This window comes from Myiozetetes cayanensis, unplaced genomic scaffold, assembly GCF_022539395.1.
Source record: "Myiozetetes cayanensis isolate MyiCay16 unplaced genomic scaffold, myiCay2020 scf5-8, whole genome shotgun sequence".
Taxonomy (NCBI): Eukaryota; Metazoa; Chordata; class Aves; order Passeriformes; family Tyrannidae; genus Myiozetetes; species Myiozetetes cayanensis.
The window spans coordinates 107,057,254-107,084,833 of record NW_026087742.1 but is presented as its reverse complement, the minus strand read 5'-3'; the positions used below and the strand labels follow the sequence as shown (position 1 = coordinate 107,084,833).

Below are 27,580 nucleotides of genomic sequence, written 5' to 3'. Positions count from 1 at the left end.
AATAAAGTCACCAGTAAGAGCAAATCAAAGACAGGCCTCATGATTCTGTCATAGATAAATGTCTGTAAATAGACTTCTTAGTAAATAACCTAAAATATCCATTTGTAGTAGAAATCACCAAGTTCAAAATTTTTCCCCTTTTTATTTCTTTCACAGCCCCCCCACCCACCCTTCCAGCTTTAGGGCTAGTGTTATGAAGATACTTTTACCTAATACATCCATTTGGGAATGAAATCTTACTTTCTTTTCTTGCTATTTAAAACCAAGCAGTTTCATTTTTACTAGTGCAGTCTCATGCACTTTTGTACAGTTTCAATTGCGGATTTAGGTTCATCCAAGTCAAAACGTAATCAAAGTATATGACTTGGGTTTTATAGAAGCTCTTTCAAAGTGTTTTGGTGAGCTTTGTCAAACAGATTACCACAGGCATTCCAACATGTTTTGAAAAGTTCACCCTTGTCCTTGAGGCTAAAAGGTAAAAAAAATAAAAATAACATGTGAGTTGTGGTTGTACATTTTTCTTAATGCTTCTACTTTTCCCTCACCTTAGTTACTGCAGTTGAGGTTGGTGCCACACTAGGAGTTGCTGTACAAATATTGAAATCTCTCCTGTAATGACTTTACATTGTAGAAAGTAATCATTTATGCATAAACTAGATTCTGAGAGCTTCTGCTCTCTAAAAAGATGAATTTGGAAATAGCAGTAGGATTTTTTTCAGGAATATGTATTCATGTTGCATTAGTATCACTAATAAACCTTTGGGAAAAAAAACAAAACCAACTTTGATAGAAGAAATAACAGCCTTCATTTATCAAGGAAAAAATATATAAACTCTGAAAATTCAAATCAACTTTGAGAATCTCAAATTTGTTGTGGAAAAGAGGGCAATTTTTTTTTTTTAGTATGGTTTTTAAATACTCATTTGGGATAGCAGTAGGTAATATTAAAACATTAGGATTTTTTATTGCTGTTGTCATGGAAGCTGGCAGTATTAAGTGAGATATAGGATCTAGAATTAAGTTTTCTGTGTTTTCCACTTTGTGATTCTGTGAAAATCCTAGCTCCTTCTTTTGAGGACAGAGGATTTCTTGTATTTTTAGGGCTCAAGTCTTATCTTACTTCTCAGCACTCTATAAGGTAAAGTATGTTTCTGAATTTTTCTCTTAATGTAAAGAAACCATATCAGCAATTTATATACAGAAATATAATCTTTCTGGCAATGCAGAAAGCATTTAAGCTTTCCTCTTTCAAAGTTACTTTGCTACTAGTTTGATACAAAGACTGAGTGGAATCAGCACAAATTCTGACAATCAGAACTGTTATTTGGTCAAAGCTTGGAGGCAGCAAAATATTATTAAAAAGGAATGGCTATATTATAAGTAGGCATTTATTTGAAAACTGGGAGAAACATTTCCATGAACACTTATAACTTGCACTCTGTGGCGGTGTATAAATAATGTAACACTGTGTAGCAAAATGCTGGAATTGTTTGTTTTGCTAGACCTGTAGAATATTTTTTAGTATGGAACTTAATTGTTTTATATCATCCTCATTTTCACTCATGTCTTAAAGAGGCATCTTTCTACCAGGAAGAGCCTGGAAAAAAGACTTTTGAGAGATAGATTGATGTTCCAGGCTTTGCAACTATGGTTGTTTATCTATTTCCTGTGATTAAATAATTAAATCTTTTTCTATTTGCCAGTGGATTTTGACAGCTGCAAATGTATCTTTTATTTGTCAAATGGAATGGGTAAACAATTTTTGGCAAGTATACTGTTTGCTAGATATTCCTTTTATTTTATTGTGTGAGATATTTGTGTAGATAAATGATAAGAAATAATGAACAAACAATAGAAAAATCACAGCTAACACTGATGTCTGTTCATTCAGTGTGTACTTTTTCCTGTATATTGGCATGGGTATTCTTCTAAACATCAATTACTAGTGGACACTGAGTATAACAAAATGCTGTTAAAATATTAAAAAGGAAACAAAAAGCTGTGACAGGAAAATACTTATATCATGGAAGTGGGAATGTTGTAGGGAATGTGCCATTTTTCCAGTCATTGCTAAGTAGAACTAAACCTTCAGCTCTCTCATAATTTATCAAGCAAAGATATGGATACGGGTCAGAAATCCAAACCAAAATTATTGATAGGTTTTCTTTTCTTGATTTCCAATTATATATGGAGCTTTTAATGTTTCCCTCATATATTCTGCATTGTAAGAAGAGAGAATGAGATGCCACCTTGTAGTATTATTGATTTTTTTTTATTATTTTGTTTTTATGAACTCAAATCTTAGCTAAACCAGGATTGATATAGGACAGCAAAAACTAATAGTTCTTGGCTTTCTACCAGCAGTCATGTTAAAACACTTATGGAATTAATAATAAATTTCTTGTATGACAGTGCTTTTACATCTTGATTCACTAGACTGAGTGTAGGAAGTAAATGTCAATGGCAAATAACAAAGTGACTATTTCGAAGAGCTACCACATGCCTTAACATTTTTACAAATTGTTATTGACTTGAAAGGCTGAGTCAGAGAAACTACTTTTACTGCTGATGTATAACATAGCTATGTGCAAAACCTTAAATCGTCTTTGTGTTCACACAAAGTTTCTTATACTTACTGCTAAAGTCCATAGAGATTTTTTTAATGCATTTATTCTGTTATGTACTTTAATGCCTGTGAGTACCATGATCCTTTGGTATTCTACAGACTTCACAAAGAATACAAGACTAAGCAGAATGTATAGGCTTGTATATTATAGTTTGGCTTCAACAATTGGTTTTTATGAACCCATTCACTAGAAAAACCTGTAAATCTTTTTTTTTTCTTACATCATTGTTGCTTTCAATGGTTAAATGATGTGAAGAGAATGTACAAGGCATGACTTGCAAAATGAGGTTGTCCTTATTTTTTATAATTGTAGTATGTATTCAGCACAAGCAAATATACCTTTTCTTATGTCTAGTCCTGCTTAATGAGGATCACAGTGTCAAACTGTATACTGTGTTTATTTTGACTCCAGAAATATAGATGGAAAGTTCATGCTGAGTGAGGTAACATTAACTTTATAATCTTTGGCTCCTTCTCATTGATATGCAAGTTTGGTCTGCAATTTTGGAACGGATGATAAGTTTCTAATTAGTCTCTAGAGAGTTCATGTGGACAATAGATTACTCATTAGTCTATCAACTTTGAATGAAGTTAATTTGCTATTTCTTCTGTGTAATGTGGAAAACGAAATGACATGTTATTTTGCCTTCCAGATGTTGCAACTGCCTGTCCAGATAAGAAGTCCATCTTAATGTATGTGACTTCACTGTTCCAAGTTCTGCCCCAGAAAGTCACCATGGAAGCCATCAGGGAGGTGGAGATGCTGCCACGACGCTCAAGGGTCACTAGAGAAGAGCACATAGAAGTACATGAACAACATTTCTCACAAGAAGTGAGTTTCACTTTTCTGCTTTCATCTCGCTGCTCTGAAGTGGCTATTTCCCTACCCACCCCATGAGTTTGATGTTACATGGCCAATGTAAGGCAAAAAACCCATGGGCTTACTTGGCAAAGTCTCTTTATCCCGAGCAAATCAAGTGTACTTGTCTGCATGTACTTTAATGCTGATTTTTGACTTGCACCAGGCTGTTTTGAAAGTAACTATTCAGCATAAAAGTGGTTTGCTCATCTCTGGTGCAGCACTGGGTGTTTTAATTGTGGTAGGGCACCTAAAGAAAGAACAAAGGAAATGGGGAGGCTTTACATCTAAAAATAAACATGTAGAAATATTTGTATCTTTTTAGAGAATAGCAATTGACATTCCTCCATATTCATGATACATTTTTAATTTTTTTAACTTTTTTTTTACAAACGTGTATTTTAAGATAATCTCAGTTTACAGTTGGCCTTTCAAAAAACTCATGTAATACTTGGAATTCATTTGTAATTGCCAATGTTGGTTATGTTTTTGACTGAAATCATCATTCTTTGCTGAAGTGTTTAGTGGATTTTAGGCCTAGTGTACTTGCCTGAATTTAATCTAATGTATGTTAGTTTTGGAATGCTCACTTTCTTTTGGAGTACTGAGCAGATAGGAGGTATTGGCTCTGTTTATTCAAGATGTGCAACAAGATACTTGCCTTTGCTTGTATTGAGTCCTGACAGTTTGTTGGTTTTAGTAAGGATGTCAGATTAAATTAGAGCTTTCCTTAATACCATCCCAATTTTACCTCCTGAATACAAACATTGTCTTTGAAAAATAACAGTGGTGATGACCTTCCTGCCTGTTTTTCTTCAGTTACTCTTAAAATCAATACTTCTATAATCCATGCTCCTACCCATGTGTCCATTCTGCCTCTAATTTATTCATAGATCACAGTCAGTGTACCCCAGGGACCTTCGCCTTCTCCTAAACCGCGGTTCAAAAGTTACGCATATGCACAAGCTGTGTATGTCACATCCCCTGACCAAAAAAGGAGGCAGGTTCCTCCACAGGTCTGTCAATATTGTAATCTTTTACAAACCTGCTTTATTAAGCTTCTGCTTGGAGTGAAAGAGCTTGTGCATTTTGCTTACACCTTGATCTCGATGACCTGCTTTTTCCAGGATTTTTTTTTCTGTCGAGTGGTTACTTTTTACTGTGCAGTTTTGCATGGCTGGCAATAGATGTTATGCTGATTATTAAGACTGAATAACATTCAAACACTGCTGTTTTAAAATAATAAACTGTTTCCTTTGTTATTTTTCAAAATATTACATGTATTGCCTTAAAAAAGTATTAGAGGAACAAATCAAACATAAACTGTATTTGGCATCAAATTATTATATTTCTGGTTTAGTTATAAAAAAACAAGAGCCATTGGTTTTATATTTCTTTTCCTAGCCCTTCTTATTTAAGAAAATAGCAAGTGATGGCATTTCTTAGAAGGTTACTCTAGTTGGGGAAAAAAAAGATAAAAGGAACATTACATTTAATATTCTTTATATGACTTGTATTATTAGATTACTACAATTGGTAATTTTTATCACTGAAGGCGTCATGCCAGCATTCCGCTTAGGGAGTTAGGTTTTCGGTTTGGTTTTGGTTTTGGTTTGTTTGTTTGTTTTTATGTTTTAGTAGCTGTGGTGGTTTAATAAAAATTATATCAAGTAACCCTTATAGTGAGCATTTCAGTAGTTGAATTTTTATAACTTTAGACAAGTGTGGGAGCCAAGGTCATATTGTGTACTGCAATATGCTTTCCTTTCATTATTTTGGGGAAAAAAGGTCTGCATGTATTTGGCAATACAATTTGAGTTTGCTTCTGAATACTTAATTCTGTCTAACTTCTAAAAATTATTGCAAAATTATACTTCAATTCAATTGTGTTTATGAATCTACACTTCAAGTGTCAGGTTTTTTATTGAATAATGACTTTCTTTAAATACTCCAGAACAGAAGTCCTGTGTACATTATAATAACATCAAATGTGTTCTAGTGATGATTCATACAACTTTTAAACAAGGTGTTTAAAACTACTATAATTATTTTTTTCAACAGTAATATTAAAAATCTACCAATTTGGCAGAATCTGAAGACATAACCAGAACTGGACCCTATTGTGCTACAGCTATAAGAGATATTAACAAATAAAGAGCATTCACTTAAAAACCTATGGGAAAATCACCAGACACAATCTCATTATAAAAAAGATAAACTTTAATTGCAAATAATACCAGTTAATATATTCAATTCTCAATCAGTGTTGTTTTGTGGTTTTTTTGCCACTAGCCATGTATTTCTCAAAGAGCAGCCATCGTTTACCTGTTAAAACAAATTTATAGTGCTGATAAAATAGTGGTTGATCATTTTTTCTCTAGATATCTGAAGCTGGCATATTATGTTAACGGAAATAAAATAAATATTATATTCTTTTTGTAATTTAGTAACCTTTCAATTTTACATCAATTTTCTATTATGCTTCTTGGATACCATTATAGATGTTGCAAATACCTGTAAGATTTTCAGTAAAATCTACTTGTCTAGGGGACTCAACAAAGAAATCAAAATGCAGTCAACTTTTTTTATTATTATTATCCTCAGATTTGTTAGAGTTTAGGCAACTGACTCTTACTCCCATCTAGTTAGCAAAGAAAAAAATCAGTAGATTTAGTGGACTGTGGTCTATCAGTTTCAATGGTGGATGCTGTTGTGGAGAAGCAAGATTTTCATTAAGTACGCTGGTCTTCAGTTGAAATCATAGAATCATTTCTTCTCTTTAGATCTCTGCAAATTTTCAACTTACAGGGATTTAGTATTATAATTTCCCCAATATAATAACTGAAGATACGTAGCAACAATCAACAAAAATTCTTTCACCAGCTTCTCTCCAGATTTTCTAACTGCTGAGATTAATCTTAAATGTTCTAGTGTTTAATTTGGTTATGTTTTTAAAATTCTGCATTTGGAAGAATGCTCCAATAGATTTTGTAGTCCAGTCAGGAGCCAAGTGGAACTCAGAAGAAAAATAAATTACATAGGACCTCTTTTCAAAGATTTTTATCACTGTCTTACATATTTGTCCAAACATGATATTTATGTCATACATTTGCTGCATATGTAAGCTGTCAGGAATTGTAAAAGAGTTATGAACTATGATTCTCTGAGCTCCATATTGAGCAGGAGGAGTAACATTTCCTTTTACACCATCATCTGTCAAAAAGTCCTTTCCTATCTTCTACATTTGTCTATTATGTCACATTTTACTTCACCTTCCCCATCTTTACTCTTCCTAGTGATTTCACAGCTTGTGTGTCTTTAAATTCACCCTTTCTGAATTCTTATTCTGTTTGTTACTCACACTTGCAAGTATACTTGCAGGACATAACATTTTTGTTGTGCAAATTGTGGCCAGACAAATTTTGCTTTACTTAACTGTGTCACATCTCAAATTCAAAGGAAATCATTGTTCTGCCAACCTGTTCACTCAGTGCCTTCTTGTTGTTTGATCTGTGCTTCACTACTTCTGGTTGAAGCACTTAAAATTTTTCAAATGCCATTAGTAGCATGAATAACAGTTTTTCTGCTAAAAAAAAAAAAATCAAGTTTCCTTCCTTTATCTTTTTTACTGAAAGAGTGCTCACAAACTCATGCAGATCTTGGTATAAGAATCTGCTTCTCAAATCTGAATCCTTGAATTCTCTGTATTAACATTAATTAAGGCCCAACAGAAAATGTTTCTGTTGACAAGTTGCAGATGGCAGTTACTGTTTAGCAATTACAGAAGGCTTGCCTGACTTTCCAGCTCTGTATTTTGTCTTGTGTGCACTCTCTGTAATAAGACAGTCTGCCTGGCTTCATTTAGAAGAAAAAAATCCTCAAGTTAAATTTCAAATTAATCCTCATTTAAAATTAGCTTTTCACTTCTGCTTTATATTCATGAAAGCATTGGGTTTTGTTTTATTGACTCATCTCATTGAACAGCTGACCAAGAAGAGTGCTGGGTTTACTTTCTATTTTGTTTTATCAGAGCAGTTCCTAATATTGATCCCAGGCAAACTCTTATCTCACAGCTTCCTTTTCTCCAGGTTAACACACACCCACCCCTCCCCCAGCTCCCTTTGGCTTCTCAGTTCTTCTCAGACTTGTGCTCCAGACCCTTCACCAGCTCCACTGCCCTTCTCTGGACACACTCCAGCACCTCAATGTCTTTCTGGTAGTGAAGGGCCCAAAACTGAACACAGAATTTGATTTGTGACCTCAGCAGAGCTGAATACAGTCACTTCCTTGGTCCTACTGACCACAGTATTTCTGACACAAGCCAGAATGCCCTTGACCCTCTTGGCCACCTGGGCACATTTTTTGCTCCTCTTCAACCAGCTGTCCAACAGCACCCCCAGGCCCTTTACCACTCATGGTACCTTTTCAGTCCTGGAGACTTGCCTGGAGTTGTTGTGACCCAAGTGCAGAACTCAGCACTTTACCTTGTTGAACCTCACACAGTTTGCCTTGGCCCATTGATCCAGACTGTACAGATCTCTCTGCAGGGCCTTCCTACGCTCCAGCAGATCAACACTCCCACCCAGCTTGGTGTTGCCTGCAAGTTGAGTGAGGGTACCCTTCATACCCTATTGGGAAAACAGTACTGAAAATGTAAGCAATGAAAAAATTGGGATGAACAAAGTCTATGTATATTTTGAGACTGGTACTTCAGTAAATAAGCTTTTGACAAGTCTGTCTAAAAGGTCAAATGTGAGTCTGGCTGCCTTAAATTATCTATTGTTCAAAATCAAGCCCATTCATCTCTATCATTGTAGATCTTTGTTCTTTTGACAGGAGTTATGTATTCTACATTGTGTCAAATGAAATACAGAGCTTGTGTGCAGAATTACTCTTAACATTTAAGATGACAAGCTTCAGTATATTTGAACTGAAATAATTAGAGATGCACCAGTGGTAAGTGAGGACAGTGTTCACTGACACATAATGATTTGATTTGGGAATTAAAGGCTTCACCTCAGGCCTCAACCTTGTCATTAGTTTGTGGGAAATTCCTAATCCTCCAGTCATTATTCTTGTTTTATAGAACTATTGTAATGCATTTTTGCTCATGTTCTCTGAGGTTTTTGATATGGGCTTTACAAAGTTGCTGTACAGGTCTTTCTGATGTACATAACTATAGTAATTAACTTGGAAAGTCACTGAAAACTCATTATAAAATTAAACTGAATTTATTCACACAGCACAGGATCCTTCTGGCAGCCTTGCCCTTTAGATTTTGAATTTTCTAGACCCTTAATTTGTCACATTTTTGGTCATCTACCAGCCATTTAACTTCTTTTAAAATGCTGCAAGACCTCCTCTCTGAGACCTTTCAGGGTTCATCTGTGCCAAATGCTTCAGCAGTACAGCATCACAGAATTGCTGTATTGCTTTCCTTTGAACTAAACCTTGCTTTTACCTAGAGGCTGTGATCTGAATATGTCCTGGTTGCCTTGTGGTAAAGTGCACTTTGGAGAGGCATAAGAAGACAGCTCGCATAAAGTACAACCAGACAGAAGTTTAGTTTAACTTCTTGGTAATATTTCTAATGTAAGATATTAATCACAGAAAATATCCCATTGCCAGCATTGGGGGGATTTATGGGATAATTTAAAGTAGAAGTAAGGAAACTTCAGAAATACAGAATTATCTGTGCATTTAATCACAAGATCACGAAGGATATAGTTTAGACAACAAGTATAATTCCATCTGTTAGCCTAGGTGTTCTCATTTAAATAGAAACTTACTCTGTTCAGAAAGCTAGAAACTGTTTTTGTAGAGCTAAGTAAAATCCCTAAGATTCAGACTAAGCATAAGAAAATAGCAAAAACTGTTACCAGAGGACAGAATAAGGAAATGCAGAAGTGGAAAAATGAAGCTAAGTGCAAGTCTTCTGAATTTCTTAAGGAACTCCCCTGAATGCCATGTCTTCAAGGAACAGTTTACAAAATGATGAAGCAAACAGTTTAAAGTGTATTTCATATTTTCAATAACAGTCTGGCAAATTGATGACTTCTTCTCCCAGCCTGGAGGGTTGTCAAGACACCAGTTGTTTCCTGTCACTGCTTTGTGTATAGACTCCAGCAGCAGTTCTAACTAAGTTTTGTGGGATTTTTTTATTTAAATGTCTACTGTAGACTCTTTTTCAAGAGCTTCTGTTGTCAAAAATGTTAGTAGTCTAATGGGTTAGTGATTACCCATAATGAATCTGGATTCTGATACTTAGGAATGCATCAGGATAAGAGCTTTTAATCCCCTTGTTTATCCACACACTCACTCATTTGGTTCCCCCCTTAGCTAAGATCTTGAGGTCTCAACTTTCCCTCCTCCACTTACTGAAACCAAAGTTGCTCCTGGTCCAGGTAGGTCAGGCAGAAAGTTGTATCAGCTTGATCTGTGTCACTGCCTGCATTTACAGATGTTGGACATCCCTGGCCAAGATCCATAGGCATCCCCTGCTGCTTGTCTCCACATCACTCTGTTGACTGGTAGCAGGTAATGAGGAAATCCTATGGAACTACCTCAGGAGAAGTTCAGATTAGACATTAAAAAAAAGTTCTTCACTGAGAGGAAGATCAGTGAGTGAAACAGGTTCCCCAGTGAAGTGGCATAGTACCAAGCCTGTAAGAGTTCAAGGAGAGTCTGAAATTTGCTCTTAGTCATGAGTTAGTTTTAGGTAGTCTTGTGAGGAGCAGGGAGATGGGCTCAATGATCCCTTCCAATTGAATATATTTTATGATTCTCTGATCTACAGGATCTCATCTCACTTCCAGGATCTTTCTTCTAGGCAGCATCTTTTCAATCTTATTTCCAAATCCTATTCTCTTTCCTGGCAGGAATTCTTCTTTTCATGACGTCTCTTTTCATCAGTAGGTCTTCTTTCCATAGCCATGTCTTCCCAGCCTAAACAGTCTATGGGCAGAAGCACAACTCATGATCAGCCTCATAATTAGTACTTCTGTCTTACACCTCTTCAATAATGGGAGGATTCAGAGCATGCTCCTTTTGTCCAGACCATTTGTTTGCAAAACTTACAAGTCCCAATGGCTTGTAGCTGGCAAGTAGGAGGAATCAGTCCTGGAGGTCAGAAGTGAAATTTCAGAAGTGAATCAGTCCTGGAGCTCAGAAATGAAATTTATCTTCTCCCTCTATGTTTGCCTGTTCACAATCACTAAAGAAGTGGGGGGTTTTCCATCTCCAGTAGGTAATGACAGGTCTTTATTTTGACATGAAAAGCAGTCACTTACTGACCTTTCCGTCCCCTTTTAACTTTCCCTGTTAATTAACCTTATAAAAACACATACGAGAGAATCTTTTATTTTTTATGTAAGACTTTTTCAAATAAAAATTCTTACTTAAGATAGATATCTAAGTTTGTTTAAACAAAGGAACGCTAGAAATGCAATGTGGTGCATCCAATATGAATGATTAGTGTTAGTTGCTGACTGATAAGGAAGGGTAATATGTTATACAGAAAGTATAAATTCCTTGATAAAATATATCTTTATATGCTGTATATTCAAATTGAATTTAATAACTCTGAATAAATTAATAATGTAATAATCACAAGTGTACCTACAGGTGGTTGGAAATATCTAAAAACAAACCCATTTTTTAGTAGATGAACTTGATTTGCATTACTTTTAAAGCAGAGAGGGCTTTGTTTGGTTGGTTTTTTTATTTATTTTTAACTATTAGAAACATGGAAATGTTATACCAGTCATTTCCTGATTACATTATTGGTGAATGTATTTTTGAACAGAGAAATGTATGTATTTTCAGTAACACAGTTTTGCCTTGATTATTTTTTACCTGTAGTTTATTTTTAGGTGCTTTTAACTAGCTTCTGTATTATTTTAAATTACATCTGTATTTTTTTTGAAAAGCACACTAGTAAGATATTCATAATTTCATAGCTGAGCTGTGATATAACTGCTTCTTTTTTTGTAAAGTCTGTTATACAAGTTCTAACCTGTGATATAAGTCTTTTATTACCAAATTCAACACCTTGTTGATGTGTTTTCACTCACATTAACAAGGTGTTGACATTCATCTTTTAAAAAAATTGAATTTTGGAGTTTCAAGTATTTTTCCTTCTCTTGCCTTGAAAAGAAACCCATTTTCTATGGTTTTTAAATAACTATCAAGGAATAAAATAAGATATAAAGGACACATAACATTTAAAAGTGTTCTTTTAAGTTGTTTTATGTCATTGAGCTCTTGAACATACTTTATGTATATGGTATCTTAAAAATGGAACTAGATACAGCAAATAAGGAGATACATTCATTTACTGAAAACAGGTTTTTTTAAATCCATCATATGTTAATTAATAGATTTAATCCCCCTCCTAACCTCTAGAGATGTAGAATTACTTGTACCAGCAGTGGCTTTGATGCAAGGAAAAGCTAGATGAAATGTAGGAGACAATGTTAATGAAATTCCTTACTGGTAGACAGATTAGTGTTCATTTTTTTCTTAATTTCAGGACTGAAATGGAAGAAATTTGAGGGTACAATTTGAACTCATTATGCATTCCTTTTTCAAACCCTTAAGAAAGACCTTTCAGTTTATGCACACATGAAAAGTGAATTTAGTCTGAGACTGAGAAAGCAAGCATTTCATTTTTTGCACTCTTCCCCTCTTCACCCAGTAAAACCTTTGAAATACAGAAGAAATGAAACTGAACTCATATCTTTGGAAAACCTCTCAAATCAACGAAACAATTTACCACACAAATGCAATTTAAAGCATTTGTCCAGAGATAAAATTATAACATAATTCTAAACAGCAGTATTATTAGATTTTTACTCATCTATGTATATCAGGTGAACTTTTCAATAATATGATGAAATTTTGCCTCATAGTTTTAGAAAACATTATTTTAAAACTTAGTAACAATTTTTCTTATTAATTCATCTAGATTTGATATTAATAAAATTTTAAAAAACAGCAAAGATAAGATTTTCTACTTCATATGTTAATCTGACCATATTTTTGTGTGCAGATGGGATCTAGCAATAATACCAGGAAAAAACAAACAAACAAACATCCTAGCCCAAAGAAATACTGAAATGGTGATGTAGCAGCAGCACGTTTTGTTCATGTGCTCAGGAATAAGGGAGAAAGTTTGCTCTAGAACCTTCTCTTTCTTGAGACCTTAACTGGTCCACATCACCAAAAGAAGCTTCCTTGACCTCAAGTAGCTTCATCTCAGCTTTCTCTGTCTGATTTTCTATGGAGTGTCAGAAGATACATTCCTTTTAACATATAATAGGTTTTTGTTAAGGTTACCTAAAGTGTTAAGCATAAAGGAATATGATGAAAACAATAAGTATTACATTTTTCTAGTTAACATTACTTGATGAGGGTTGATTGCTCTACTTTGTATAATTCAACCAATTTTCTGTCTTGCTTTACATCATCCTGTGGTTGAATTTTTTCTGGCTAAAGTAAATCTAAAGGGTGTTTTTAATTAAGATAGCTTAAAAAATGGGTGCAGGATATGCATTGTGCCCTTGAAATACCCGTAGCTGAAATTTTGAGGAAAGAGCTTCATGTTTAGCTCTATTAGAAAACATTAAGGCTTCTGTGGAGAAAACCTTTGTGCCCTCAGTTGCATATAATACTCTTCATAGTAAAATTTAAAATATTTTTGGTGCATGACAAATAGTCCTGTGTCAAAAATGCAAAAGTTGGACTTTGAGAAGTGAATGGACAGTTAATTGGTCGCTCCAGTGGAATCAGTGGGAGGTTCTGTTTCCTGAGTGTCCTTTTGCCCCAATGATTACACTGTGGGGAAGTGGATAATCATTTTTTTCCCTCCTATATTTGAGTTGATATTTGCAGGATCAAACTAGAGTTGTAGGTCTGTAGGAAGTGCCATTCCTGGTTTGTTAGCTCAGATTTGTACAGCAGGTAGGTCTGCATGTTTACCTGAAGTAGTGACCTTTGAAAAGGCCACATTGCTTATCCCTACTCAAGAAAGTCCTGGTTTCTTTCTTCCCTCCCGTTGATTTTGATGCAATAGAAACTGTGCATTGCAATATGTGTGTAGATGGCTCTCCCTCTAAGATACTGCCACATGTGCTTTGTGGTTTTGGTGTGCATATACAGACTACAGATACAAGTGGAGAGAAGAAAGTATTCATAGATTTCCCATGCTCATTTCATGCAGCAAAGGCTTCTATCTCTATGTACAATGGTATTAAGGAATTTTGCTTTATGGGTTTCTGAGATTTACAAGTATTCTAATATTATTGTTAATATTTTAATATTTAATATTAATATTTGTCTAACATTATTTACACAAGTGTGTTAGCCTGCAGTGATCAGTGAGCTAAGGGAAGAAGTAGGAAGGAATAATACCTTATAAACAACGTTTGGAGTGGAAGGTAGCAAATGATTTCTCACATGTTCAAACTTTCTGCAGAAATATTAGTCCTGAAAGCATAATAAAACAGTAAAAGTAAGAACTTCAAAACCAGAAAAAATTGTATGGAACAATAAAGTGTTTGGACAGAAAGCTTTTTTTTTTTTTTTTTTTTCAGAATTTATTTTAGCTGTAGTAAAGAAATAATAGATATATATTTGATGAAATAAATAATCTTAAAAATTAAAAAGGAAATTTTAGTTATCATCACCAATGTCATTACAGAAAGAGTAGTTTAAATAGACTCTGGATGATGTAGTGAGGCATCAAACTTGAAAAAACAGGCAAATATTTTAAAAGGGTACAAAATAGAATTTTGCTAAAAAATCAAAGCTATTAATAGAATACAGTAGCAATCTCTTATAGAATTACTCTTGCTAAGTGTTTTGCAAGTTCTTTGGAAAATATTTTTAAATAAATTTTTTTACTTCCCAAGCACAAATAAGAAAAGAATAAATATCCTATTTTGTGTGTCCTTGTTCAAGAGACTAGTTTAACTTTAAAGCACAGCTCTCACTAATACATATAGCACTGGCATGTGTGTTTAGAGAAAATCAAGGTGAAAATATGATATCCAAGTTTTTTGTTTGATATTTTAAAGGCAGTCTTCCAGGTTTGTATTTTTCTACCATCTGCATTTCTACTACAATCTTTCAGCTTTGTTTATCTTTTTGGTATTTAGCATTCTATATAATGTAACAATATTTGCACCTTCTACCAAAAGTGCTTTTTAATCTTCATTTGAGAAAAATTATAGCTGACTTATGGAACTGCTGGTCCATTAGGTTGCTTGTGTTCAACTTCTGAATTGCCAGTTCTTACATACTAAGGCTAATATTTCTTCACTCTAGAATTATGTCAAATCATTTTCCTAACTTTCTTTTTGAGACAAGGTCTTCTGTCTATTAGTGTCAAATATTTTTTTCTTGTACTTTGTTCAGTGGAGAACACATTCGAGTTTCAGTTTCATCTTTTTTTTTTTTTTGCACAAATAACCCAAATCTAATATTGATTTTCCTTCATTTTGTATTCTGATACTTTGCTTCTGGAGTATTAACAAAGGAATTTTAAAAATAATATTATTGTCTGTCAGAAACAAACAAAAAATATAAACCAGAAAAAGGAGAAGAGGGGAAAAGCAAGATAGTGAGAGAGAGCAGAGATAAGAAACTCTAAAGATTTCTATAAAAAATAAGAAAAAGCATCATGCAAACACTGACTGTGTCAGCGGTATCATATACAGAGAACAGCAGCTTCAGACACAGAGACTATCAGTGAGACAAGGGGAGGATGAGACGAAAAATAAATTGACATTCTGTTATGGGATTAATAGAGGTTTCCTGTGTGCATCCTGTGCTGCTTTGTCATTTGTGTGAGGTTTTTTCTGTTCAGCATAGCCTGTTTCATGCACTTAACAAGTGAGCTTCATTTTTTAGGTGTTATGAATATAAAAAGAGAATAACACTTTTGTGATTCATTTTGATTTTTACTTTTTATATCAACTAAGGAAAAGAGCTTGGGAATTTTTTTCCTTTTGCATTTTAGGGGAAATGCAATGTTCTTGTAATCAGGATTGGTTTTGTAATTCCTGATTGTTGAATTTGAATTTGAAAGTAGCATTAAAAAATAGAGGTTCTAGAACATTGTGTTCATTCTAAAAGATACTGGAATGTGATAACAGTAAATGACTAAATGGTTGCATAGGTTTTCCCTATGAATTCCCACTGCAAAATGAGTAAGAAATTAATTCCACAGCACAGTATGTGTTGTATGGTACTCCAGCCCCTCTATGTCATTAGCATTGTTCAGTATGATAACCTTTTTGAAAATGTTCTCTAGTCTGCTTATAATTAACCATTCCTTTTCAGAACATATTCAGTTTCTCTCCACTATCTGTGATCTTAAAAATTCACTATGTTATTTCTCTGACTTCATTTATTTCTGTTCACATTCTTAATCACAGTGCTCTTCTATCTTCTCTGTGTCACCAAGTAAATATTTTACCTGTTATGCCATGCCATGTTTTGCTGTTTCTAGTGTTTTCCTGTCTATCCTGTCTCTTTTAAATTCAGTCTTAAAGTCACTCTCTGCTGCTTTGATGGCTTTTAACTAAGTTTTAAAAACTCATTAATGTAATTTTCCCAGTTTTAACTTCACCTTTTACTTCGTCTTTCACTGTTTAGCCTTTTTTTCTGGCTCTTTTTTCCCTTTCTGTGAATGTGCATGAGGGCTACTGCAATGGATATGCAATTTAATAGCTGCGGTTTATAGTTGTGTGTTATATTTTAGAAAATATGGGTACATGTCTATATGATACAAGGAAGGATAATATCACTTGGTAGAATTAGATCTGTAAAGCACCTGTAGTTCTTTTCTGCCACATAAGCAGTGTCAGGCAAAAATATCTGATAAAATATTTACAGATTCTTTTTCAACATTCTGATACTCATTTGAAGAGCTAAGTCAGTTCTAGGAGAATGTACTGTGGATAAATAAATAAACCTAAACAGGTCTCCAACTCCAGAAGTAAGAAATTTCTTTTTTTGCTAAATCTCAGCTGGAAAGGGGAAAAGAGAAAGATGAAAAACAACTGCTGAGAAAGAAAGAGTAGTGGTAGGGAAGAATATGGCTACAAAACAGTACATTTAAAATATATTTTTTAAACTGACAATTTTAGAATTACCACTGTCTGTTAAGAATTTAGGAGCTACAAAGTTCCACATTAGTTGTATATTGTCTCTGTAATGAGAATTTAGAAACTTGTAAGTCAGTGTTCTTTAAGTATGTTTTCATAGGTACCTCATTAGTAATTGTACCTGAGTACATCTGTGTATTCTCACTTAACCTCCTCTAATTTGAGGCTCAGAAATTTCCTGAGCTGGAAACAGCATCTTTATGTTTAAAAGTCCTCACTGGATTTTCATGCTGTTCTCACATTAAGTTGTTGTTCTCTGTAAACATTCAGGACAGTTTTCTATATAGTTTTCAGTGTGTCCAGTGTTTTCAGTGTGTTCAGTGCTCTTGGTAGTTCCTACTCTTATTATTATTTGGAAAAATTTAATATTTTCTGTATTATTACCCAATTTATAAACCTGAGGCTCTGCGATCAGAAGAGTAAGAAAACCCTATTGTGAGATGGCTGGTTATCATTTTGACTGATTCTCCGCTTTTGATTTATTATTCAGAGCATGTAGCTTCAAGCAAGGTAGTCATGCTACAGAATTTGAAAAGAAAAAAAAATTTAAATCACTTGAACATCTTCTGCAACAGCCCTTTGGTTACTTTTTAATTTTAAATTGGAAATATATTCAATGTAGTGGCTTCCATTGAAGAAGGAGAACCTCTTTAATAGAACCTAAAATACATTTAGGAAATGTTTAAATATAATATGTATAAATCACATAAAAGGATATTCAGCCTATTCAAGCAAATTTCACTATTTAAGATTTTAGATGACTTTGCAAAATCACTTTTTAATAATTCCTTCTAACTCTAATAGCACATCATGTTGAATACTCTGAAATCTTCAGGACCTCAACCTCAGCTTCACAGAAACTGATTAGTGTGTCCACTAATTGGCTCTTGTCCCAGAGTCTTTATTTCTCAAAGGAAAAATTCATACTGTAGATATATCTCATTATAGTTAATTGCTCTTGCTGTTGATGCTTTTGAAGGCATTTTGATATTGTATTGTGTGGAATATATAAAAAGAGTTTTGGAGTTAAATATTCTTATTGAGAAGGCTGGAGGGTCTTTTGTGCTATGGGATAACAAGATTTTGCTGACAGCAGTAGCAGAAGAGAATTAAAAAAAAAAAAAAAAAGAAAGAGAGAGCAACAACTGAACAGGATGTTGAAAAGAGAAGGCTACTTTTTCTTCCCAGAATGATGGAACCATATATACACATTTTCATGGTTTTTTAAACTGTAAGGCTGTAGAATTCACAGCCAAGTACATATGAAAATGAAAAAACCCTTGATTTTTGGGGGAGAAGTTTTTACTCTTGGCCAGCATTTATGTAGTTTTAATCTTGAAATCTCTGTTTGTATTTTAGCAGGATACCCTTTGATGTTTGTTTCTTGATTTGTCTGTCATCGCAGAGAAAGGGAATACAGTTTATATTTTTATCTCAATCTCCTGTATAACATGCTAAAGAAATAGTTCAGTATGTTTTTGCATAATCCTTTTGCATTTCTCTTGGTTAAGACATAGTTTAACAGTCTCTAATAATTTTTTCTCTTCATACACTTAATAGTTTCTGCTCATGAAGATTTTTAGAATACAATTCAGAAAAGAAAATTTCATAGCATGATTTGGGTAAGAAGGGACATTAAAGACCTTTTAAATGTCTGTCAGAGCAGTCTACTTCAAAATGGATGTTACTTGAGCCTTATTACATTTAAAATTTGCATTTTAAAAAGCTAAAATTAAATCAAAGTGACCATTATCTATCCCATCTTGAGTATTTTTTGTGCTTCTGAAATTGTGATCACAATTCAGATTTTGAGGTAGTCCGATCATCAGAGGCTGAAATTAACTTTTCCATTTTTTTGTGTATGTGACAGTATAAAACACAATGGACATTTCTCAGATAAACTGAATCTGCTGACCTGGAGTTACTTTGCTGGTAACCCTACTGGGAAAAGACCCCAGGCTTCTTGACCTGTGATAGATTTTCATTAGGACCCTGTTACCATTTACTACTGGAGAGTTCTTTGAAGAGCCACTGTTTAATACTTGAAACTTCTCCTGGGGTGAAAACTTCACCTTTCTTTATATGGAGAATACCCTTATTTATGTATTAAGTAGAAGCCAAACGATCTCAGTCTACTGCACGACATGACAGCACCTAAAATATGTGTCCCCTTAAAGTGTGCCTTGGTCTTGCATCACAAAAGGGAAGGTTTGAAGAATGGTTGGCAGATCAACCATTTCAACAGGAAGAAATCATAATTTTGTTGTAGGTGTATGGTGAAAGTAATTCCATTCAGTCACAGTCAGTTGATTTACACATCCACATCAAGTCATATTACTGTCTGGAGCCATGATTCTTAATTGCTTGAATAGGAGTGCCTTCCTTAGAGAGGCAAGTGTCTCCTGTCATCAGCAATGCTACAAACAGGAATACATTTTAAATTCAGAGAAAAAAACTCGATATAATTGAAACCCTGAAATAACCATAGGCTGAAAAATTTCCCTGGAGACTTTACAAAAGCAGTATGTTTTGATACACTTTGTATCATCAGCTGCTAACCAAAACCTACTTTGATATTTTTCCAAGTACAGGTGTGTTGAAGAAAGCAAGCTAGGTAGAAAATATTTTTATGAATCACAGACTTACGTGCAAAATGAAACAGTTTTAAATTCTGAGAAAATTTTTATCATTATGGGCAACCTTGATTTATGTTTCTTAAGTCTTTGTGCTATTTTACCTGTCCTCACAGTTCCCAGTCTTAGTCTCTTTCCCAAACCAGTTTATTCCAGTTTTCCTCACTGGCTTTCAACTGTCTTGAGCCAACTTGTACACTCCATATCCTAAGGTGCAAACTTTTGCAGTAATGCCAATAAATTCTTTGTTTGTCTCTTTCAGTCTTTATTTGTACAAGCTGTTCCTAATAGCGTAGTTGAAGAGATTCATTTTCTTTTACCCCTTTCCTGTCAATAGTTCCAACATTTTCCTTCCTTTGTAATGAATGTACTTTCATCAATACTGCCTGGCTCTGGCTTTTTTATCCTCTCAGCATGTGCATTGCCTAAGCTCCATTGATTTTTAATGACCTAATAATCTGCCGCATCTCAAAACTGCAGTTGCAAGGACAGGTCAATTCCTCCAGGTGGAAACATATGCAGTACAAATGTAACCACTGAGAAAATCAGGTACTAAAAATCTAACTTGTCTCAACTGAGCAAGCAAAACCTGCATTTTTTCAGATACATCCTAAGGCAAAACCCTTGTGGATTTTCAGATGAAAGGTAAAAAAAACCAAAACCAACAAACAAAGAAAAAACCCACCCAAACAAACAAACAAACAAAACCTCCAAAATTCATTCACGGGGCATTTTTTAAATACTTCATAAAAATAAAGCACTTGCCTCATTTAGAACAAGGAAATAGTTAACAATTATAACAAGTTAACAATTTATCTTACGAGTTTTATTACCAGAAATGACTGAACTATTCTGTCGGAAGTCATCTGTTGAGGAAACAGTCTTGATTATTGAAAAGATTATTTCATCATTTAACATTTTAGCAGTTATAATTTTGAAATAACAAAGACACATAAAATAGGATTTTGTAATGAGAAGCTTGGGAGAGCTGAAAGAATAAGCAATGGTGTCATTCTTACATGATAGGAGGCATATTTAAGGGCTGAATTATATGTGCTATTTTCTGAGGCTGTAATCCTGCAAAGGGAGTTTTCAAAATGAGAAAGATATTCTGAACTTAAATTTGCCTTTACTAAAAAATGTTTCTTTGAAATTTTATGTCTCCAAGTTTAAAAGCTCTAAGTTCTTGGAGCCACATTCTTTATCTTTTACAGTGGGACAGACAGTTTCTGAATGAAGGAAATACATAACATAAATAAGAGTGGTGGAAAGAACCCGAAATCTTTACTGTAAAACTACTTGCTATAAGTGCCCAACTAATTTCTAAAACTCAGAAACAGTCTCTATGAATTAAGAGGAACATTCTTGGAGAATTTATTAACACACAACTAATCCTTCTCCTCCCTTTAGGAACATAATGCAATAGCAGGTGAGCAACACTTTGTCTCTCTCTTGCTTACCTTGAAGGAGCCACAAGTTAGTTTAAATTCTTTGAATTAATTCCTACAACTGTCAGGAATACTTCATTTTTCCAGGCTTCTGAAGGTCAAAGGATTTTCATTTTCACTTCTTGTACTTTAAATTAAATCTTCAGAGTCCTTGGGGTCTTTCAGCCCCCCCACACCTCAGCAGAAGGTGGTGAAGAGTGCAGAAATTAAAATACCCATCTTTTCATCTAAGTATATTTCTTCCATGTGCAAAAGCAGAGGAAAAAAGGTAGTCTAGCAGAAAACATATGGATCCAGAGCATTTTTTCCTTCTACATCAGTCCCTAAGAACAACCAGAACTACGTTACATGCAAAAAGGGCTGACCATTTTCCAAAACAGTCTGTGGGATGGCTTCCTGACTAATTCCTACCTAGATGTGATGAAGTGTTCATCAAACATCTGAATTTTTCATGTCATTTCAATTGGTGTTCATCGGTGGTCCTCCAAGTATAGCAAACTTGAGAGTTCTGTGGCTCTGAGAGGTGTCCCACTCAGAGGGAAATTGCTGGCCACAGCCCACTGTGGTTGGGGAGAGCCAGGGACTTAGGACACTGCTTATAGGGTCACAAGAGAATTGGCTTTAGTCATAGAAATTTTCCATCCTGCTCACAATTAGGGTTGGTACCTTTCTTTAAAAGTTCAATAATACAAATGTTGCACTCAAGTTGTTATTCAGGAAAGAAAAATAAGTCTTCAAGGCTGTTGGTTTAAAAAAACCAGGAGCTTGTTAGTCAACATATGTTCCTGGGAGCAGATAATGTTTCTGATAAGCTCAAGGCCGAGGCCCATGAGCATTTCTGAGATCACTAGGGGAGACCAAGGAGGAGGAGGGATACACCACCACAGTGCATTATTATTCAGGTTTTTTTCAGTAAATTACTCTGTAAATGTTTTGCTTTGCTGCACCCAATCAAGTTTATGTTGTATAATCATTAAATACCTTATTAAGAATAGGTTTTGGTTCAAGAATGAAACTGTACACATATTTAGGCAGCTTTTTTCCTAAGCATGAGACAGTATTCTGTGTCCAGTCTAGAGAAAGAATGATTTTTAGATGAAGAATTTTCGAACAAAGTGAGAACATAGATAATCACAGATCTCTACAAACATGATATCCCTACCCTCACTCAACTGTTCAGGCAATTTTTTTTCTACAGTATATCCCATGGAGTATTGTTATAAAAAGAAAAAAAAAATTACATGCGAAAAGCAGTGATCAAGTTATCCCTTTTGACTGTGGAAGAAAATTATCTCGCTGCAGAAATGTGATGTGGTTGGGTGTAACTCCTTACTACATTGCATACAATTTAAAATCTAGAGTTACACACAATTCAGATATTCATTTGTGCAGTGGGAGTATATGGCAACTATTTTATGTGCTTCATTGTTTATATTTCTGAAAGATCATACTTTCTTTTAACAACAAAAGCAAAAAAAACCCCAAAATATAAAGTTCATCAGGTTTTGAAGCCTGCTTTTCTGAGGAGGATTCAGTTACTGAACATCATTTTTCACATGTAAGTAGTGACAAATTTATCAGTGGTGTTTTAGGTAACTGTACAATTCAGAATGAAGTTGCCATAAAGATGAAGATTGAAAATTTCATTTTACATGATTAGATTGCATCCATTACACTTCTTGCTTATGGTTCTAGGGATAAACTTTGACTTTCAGTTCTAAACTGCAATGAAAGGCTTTGAGTGTTTTTATTGGCACAAGGATGTCAGTAGAGACAATTTCTAACAACTGTAAAAGCATTAAGTGCCTTGGTATCATTTTTTATAAAAGCATAAGTGTTTTTTTTATGTAAAGAGTTTGTTTTTAAAATAATTTCCTAACAGAATAACTGATCTTGTTCAGAATTTTTGAAAAATTTATCAGATGTTATCTTCTGTAGCAGACATGTATTTCTGGCTTCTGTTCTGTCCTCGTCTTCTACTGTTATACTAATCAATTTTGTTGATTCCTCTTGACTTGAAGCAATAGAAAAGAAATGTGAATTCTGTGCTTGTAACAGTCACCTGGCTTCTAAAGAATGAATATAAGGGGGCCTTTGCAGAAAAGAGAAATCAACAGTAATGCACTTCTGCTTGGTTTTAAAAAGTTATGATTTCGCATGAGTTTTCTGAGCTTTTCCAGCTTCCTGGAATGGTTTTCACAAAATGTATGTCTGTGGATTGCTCAAACCTGGCATTGCATGTGATGTAAAGGTTTGTTGCATTTGGGTTTTTTAAATATCATGTTTTCCATAGATTTTCTGCAATGTCAGCATGTAACGTGCTGCTTTTTTGAGTATATTATTTTACTAGCTGCTTTGGAAAATAAATATCTCTCATTTCCAAGAGAATATAGTTAAACAAGAAACAGTAAAGTAGAAATGAAAAAGCAGAATATTTAATAAAAGACACATATAACAGCGCTCTACAGGTATAATTATTTACTAATTGGAATACTTGGTAGGTATTTTGAATTCCAGTGTAAAATATGTAATTTATAATAAGAATTTAATACATTTTTTTATTTCGGTCCAACTTGGTCAGTAAACTGATTTTACGCTACTAAGTACTTCTATACATTAGCCACATGATTTTCTTTGCTTGTTTTATAAACAGGTGAGGTTTTTATAGAAAACTATGATGTTCCATTTATTCCTTTGTTGAATTGTCTGACCAGACGCCATTTTCATCGCACTTAAAATTTTGGTTTTGATCAGTTTTTAGAAACTGTTGAACAAAAGACATTTAGCAGCACGCGGATGGGGTCTGAAATGGATCTTGAAAACTACCAAACTGCTTTAGAGGAAGTACTCACTTGGCTTCTCTCTGCTGAAGATTCATTACAAGCACAAGGAGATATATCCAATGATGTAGAAGTTGTTAAAGAACAGTTTCACACCCATGAGGTAAATGTTTATACTAATCTTTCAGTACTCACTTATATGCTTTTATCCTATATTAAGGTCAAAAACACAAACCAAAAATATGTCTAGTTTATTTTATTCCTTTTTTCCTTCTTTTTTTTTTTTTTTTTGTGTGTGTGTTTTATTTGTTTGTTTGTTTTGTTGTGGGGTTTTGTTTGGGTTTTTTGTTTGGTTGGTTTTGGGTTCTGTTTCATTTTTTATTTTGATCTGGAGAATTTAAACATAGTACTGGTGAGTGTGCCCTAAAATCACAGAATTATTTAGGTTGGAAAAGACCTTTAATATGATCAAATCCAACCATTTATCTAACACTGTCAAGTCCACCACTTAGCCATGTCCCTAAGGGCTGCATCTACATGTTCAAGGACAGTGACTCAACCACCTCCCTGGGCAGCCTGTTTCAGTGCTTGGCAACATTCAGTGGAGATGTTTTTTCCTGATGTCCAATCTAAACCTCACCTGGTGCAACTTGAGGCCATTTCCTCTCATTCTATCATTTGTTACTACACCCACGTCATTACAACCTTTTTTTCAGGAGTTACAGGGATCAATAAGTTCACCCTTCAGCCTCTTTTTCTCCAGGCTACTTTTTGCTCTGTGAAGAAAGTGAAAGTGTTTATTTCTGGTTCATGTTACAAGGTTTGGGTAGAGGTTGAAAAAATTAAAAATCATGCTTGCAAAATGGTGGAATTCTGTTCTTTCCTTCCAAAGAATCTAACTTAAAAGTGGATTTTTTTTCCTCAGGGATTTATGATGGAGTTAACAGCTCATCAAGGACGTGTTGGTAATGTTTTGCAAGTTGGAAGTCAACTTCTAGCGATGGGAAAACTTTCAGATGATGAAGAGAATGAAATCCAAGAACAAATGAATCTACTTAATTCTCGATGGGAAAGTCTCAGGGTAGCAAGTATGGAAAAACAAAGCAAGTAAGTAATATGTCAGGTAAAATAATATATATTGATTTTGACTGAAACAATCCCGAACTTGACTAACAGTTGGGATTTTCCTTCAGTTCACTGTGAAAAAAAACTCCATCATGTATCTGTGTTAATCTGAGACTTGATATGCAGTGACTTTGAAACTTGTGTGGTTTTAGACCCTTGAAGACCAATAATACTTCAACCAAAATTTATATAACCTTCCTCACATTTTTCCAATTGTTTCAACAAATATTGTATCACATATTGTATCTAGCTTCAAAGGAGAGAATCTTTACAAAAATACGAAAGCATTGCAACAGACCACCCAGGGAAGTGGTAGAGTCCTCATCCCTTGAAATATTCAAAAAACGTGTGGATATGGCACTTGAGAATACAGTTTAATGGCAAACATAAGGTGGTGCTAAGACTGACTGTTGGACTTTGATTTCCAAACTTAATGATTCTATAAGTCCAAGAAAAGATTTAGGGGAGATATGTGATCTCCTAAAACAGCATCTTATCATCTCCTTTTTTCCACTGCTGGAGATCAAATATTAGTCTGCACATGCCCACTGCTCTGGAGAAGAAATACTGGTCTGTGTGTCATTGGTCTGACCTCATACAAATGTGTTATGTTATCAAGTTCTCTGTTGAACTACTCTGACCTCCAGCTGTTTTCAGCTGAGGGTAACATTGAGATGGAAGAGGTTTTGAATATTTGGTAAGGTACTATGAATTTTATTCTTTTTTTCTTCCATCTTTTTTTTTTGATATCCTCTTGAATCTGTTAGCATGCATGGCATGGTTTGGCAGTGAATTCCAAAAGCCTCTTAGCCAATGAGTGCTACCTTTTGAAGAATGACTTATTTTAGTTTTTTTGTCACTGGTGGCTTAAGTGATTCCCTTTAGTAACTCTATTACAAGTGAGAGTCAACAGAATATATTTTCTTACTGTCTTCATAAATATGTATTGAATATATTTGGTTATTCATCTTGCTCCTCTTTGGGCTTTCTCCAGTTGTAACCTACCTTTTTGGAGTTGAGGGGTTTGTCCACAATATTAAAAAGCAAACTGTGATTTTCAACAATTGCATGACATTACTCTCTTTTTTTGCAGTATGTTCTTAGTAATTCCAAGCACTGGTTTTCTTTTCAGCTTGCTACTGGGTATTGAGACTGTTTTCTGTATTCCATCTTCCTTTGACTATAAAGGAAAAAAAGGGTCTCAGATGTTTCAACCTAACTTATTCTAGCTCTATTATTTTCTTGGAGAAAAAAATCTATGATGTTTTGCTGTAGGCAGTTTTTATTCGCCATATTTATTTTCATTTATATCAACACATGCTAGTAGCCACCTCACCTCAATGAGTTGAATTATGCCTATATACTCTACACGGTTAAAATGTCCTTCAACACCAATTGTTAAACTTATCTCTCAGATTCAGCTGTAGGACCTTGCTTGGGGAATTGAATGATCTAGTATCTTTTGAAGCATGCCATATTTGGGTAATATGAATTCAGTAGAAGACACAGAATGATATAGGCTTCACAGAGAATGTTATGCTACTATTTAATTTCCTATAGAAAAAAAATCTGTGATAAATTCAATGAAATTTAGGTAAGGGCAAGAGAAAATTTCTCAGGAGTGACATTCTTACATATAGCTAATTTTGACCTAATTGATCAAACCCCTGTTATTCAAGCACCAGCTATAAGATTATGAATAGCTTTCATGTCACAATATAATATGTTTCTAGGTTATTATACATAATTTGAACTCTCAGGATCCATCTTCTGCTTCAGCTTAAGGCACAATCTTCTGAGCACATTGCTATAATCTAGTCCCTAAGGCAACAGCAACATGTTTATCCAAACAGAGATGGTTTTTGTGAGGATGAGAACAGCAAGGCTGTCTGACCTCTGTTGTAATGGTAATAGGAAATGTAACAAAAGGTACAACACTTTACAGCACAGGGAAACCAAAAGCAACAGGGAGAGGAGAAAGATATACTGATAAAGGGTACTATAAAAATGAAAGGGTCTTAAGAAAAGTGATTTAGTAGATCAGAATGTCAGAGGAAGTTCATAGCATAGCAATGCCTCTGTGTAAAAGCAGCCCATATTGAATTTCCTATGTATTCACTATGTATTGAAAATATTTGACTCTTATAGCAATGCTGAAGGAAAAAAGCCTGTTTTTTGATTTTGGGTGTTTTTTTAATTTCTTATTCCTGGCCTTCCCCAAATGGAAGTTTCTATAATAAAGCATCTCAGAGTGATAAGTATACCACTGGAGAAGGAAACAGTGCAATTTATGACTTCATAGAGAATTCTACAACTTCTAAAAGACATTCAATTCAATGAAGTATTTTTTTATTTGAAACTTATGAGAGCCATACCATAAACAAAGGTTTTGATAATCTCCTGGGGTATATAAATAAATATTAAAAACTTTATCGGATGTTTATAAAAGTAATTTGAAAACAAGGAAGTACCTGAAGAATGGTAAGAAAAGAGAAACATTCTTTTGCTTAAGAATAAAATGTGATTATTTAATGTTCAAGTTTATGCTTCTTCCTTCAGAATAAGATCATTAATCATATAGGTATTTAATCATATCTTAGTTTTCTTAAATTCTCTTTAACAGATTTACTGTAATGTTTATTTATTTATTGCTAAGAGTATATGTCTAGGATGAAGCATTGTACTTTTTACATATAATAGCTTACTTTAGAACATCGAGTAAGACAATAAAATAAACAGTTGAAGCTGAAGGACTGAGATCTGAGATTGCTAATCCCTTGTGAACCATGGGCTTTATTAAAGCAGGGCAGCATCTTTCTGTACTTTATCTGTAATGAAATAGAGAGATTAGAGTGGAAAGGACACCATATGAGTCTTCTGGTCATTTTGATCAATAATTAACACATGATTTCCATTAAAAAAACTCTAAAATCATAGTAC

At 34.2% G+C, this 27,580-nt stretch overlaps 1 protein-coding gene across 10 annotated transcripts in view; it reads left to right on the top strand.

Annotated features, from left to right (window-relative positions):
* The window catches only part of DMD (dystrophin), a 1,047,400-nt gene that overhangs the window by 319,684 nt on the left and 700,136 nt on the right, over window positions 1–27,580 (top strand). For 9 of the 10 annotated variants that reach the window (XM_050333288.1, XM_050333286.1, XM_050333292.1 and 6 more), the window contains exons 8-11: window positions 3,280–3,458; window positions 4,379–4,501; window positions 23,490–23,678; window positions 24,441–24,622. In XM_050333288.1, coding sequence (XP_050189245.1) covers window positions 3,280–3,458; window positions 4,379–4,501; window positions 23,490–23,678; window positions 24,441–24,622 — 673 coding nt within the window. The remainder of the gene's footprint in view (window positions 1–3,279; window positions 3,459–4,378; window positions 4,502–23,489; window positions 23,679–24,440; window positions 24,623–27,580) is intronic. The other variant, XM_050333290.1, reaches the window with a different exon arrangement.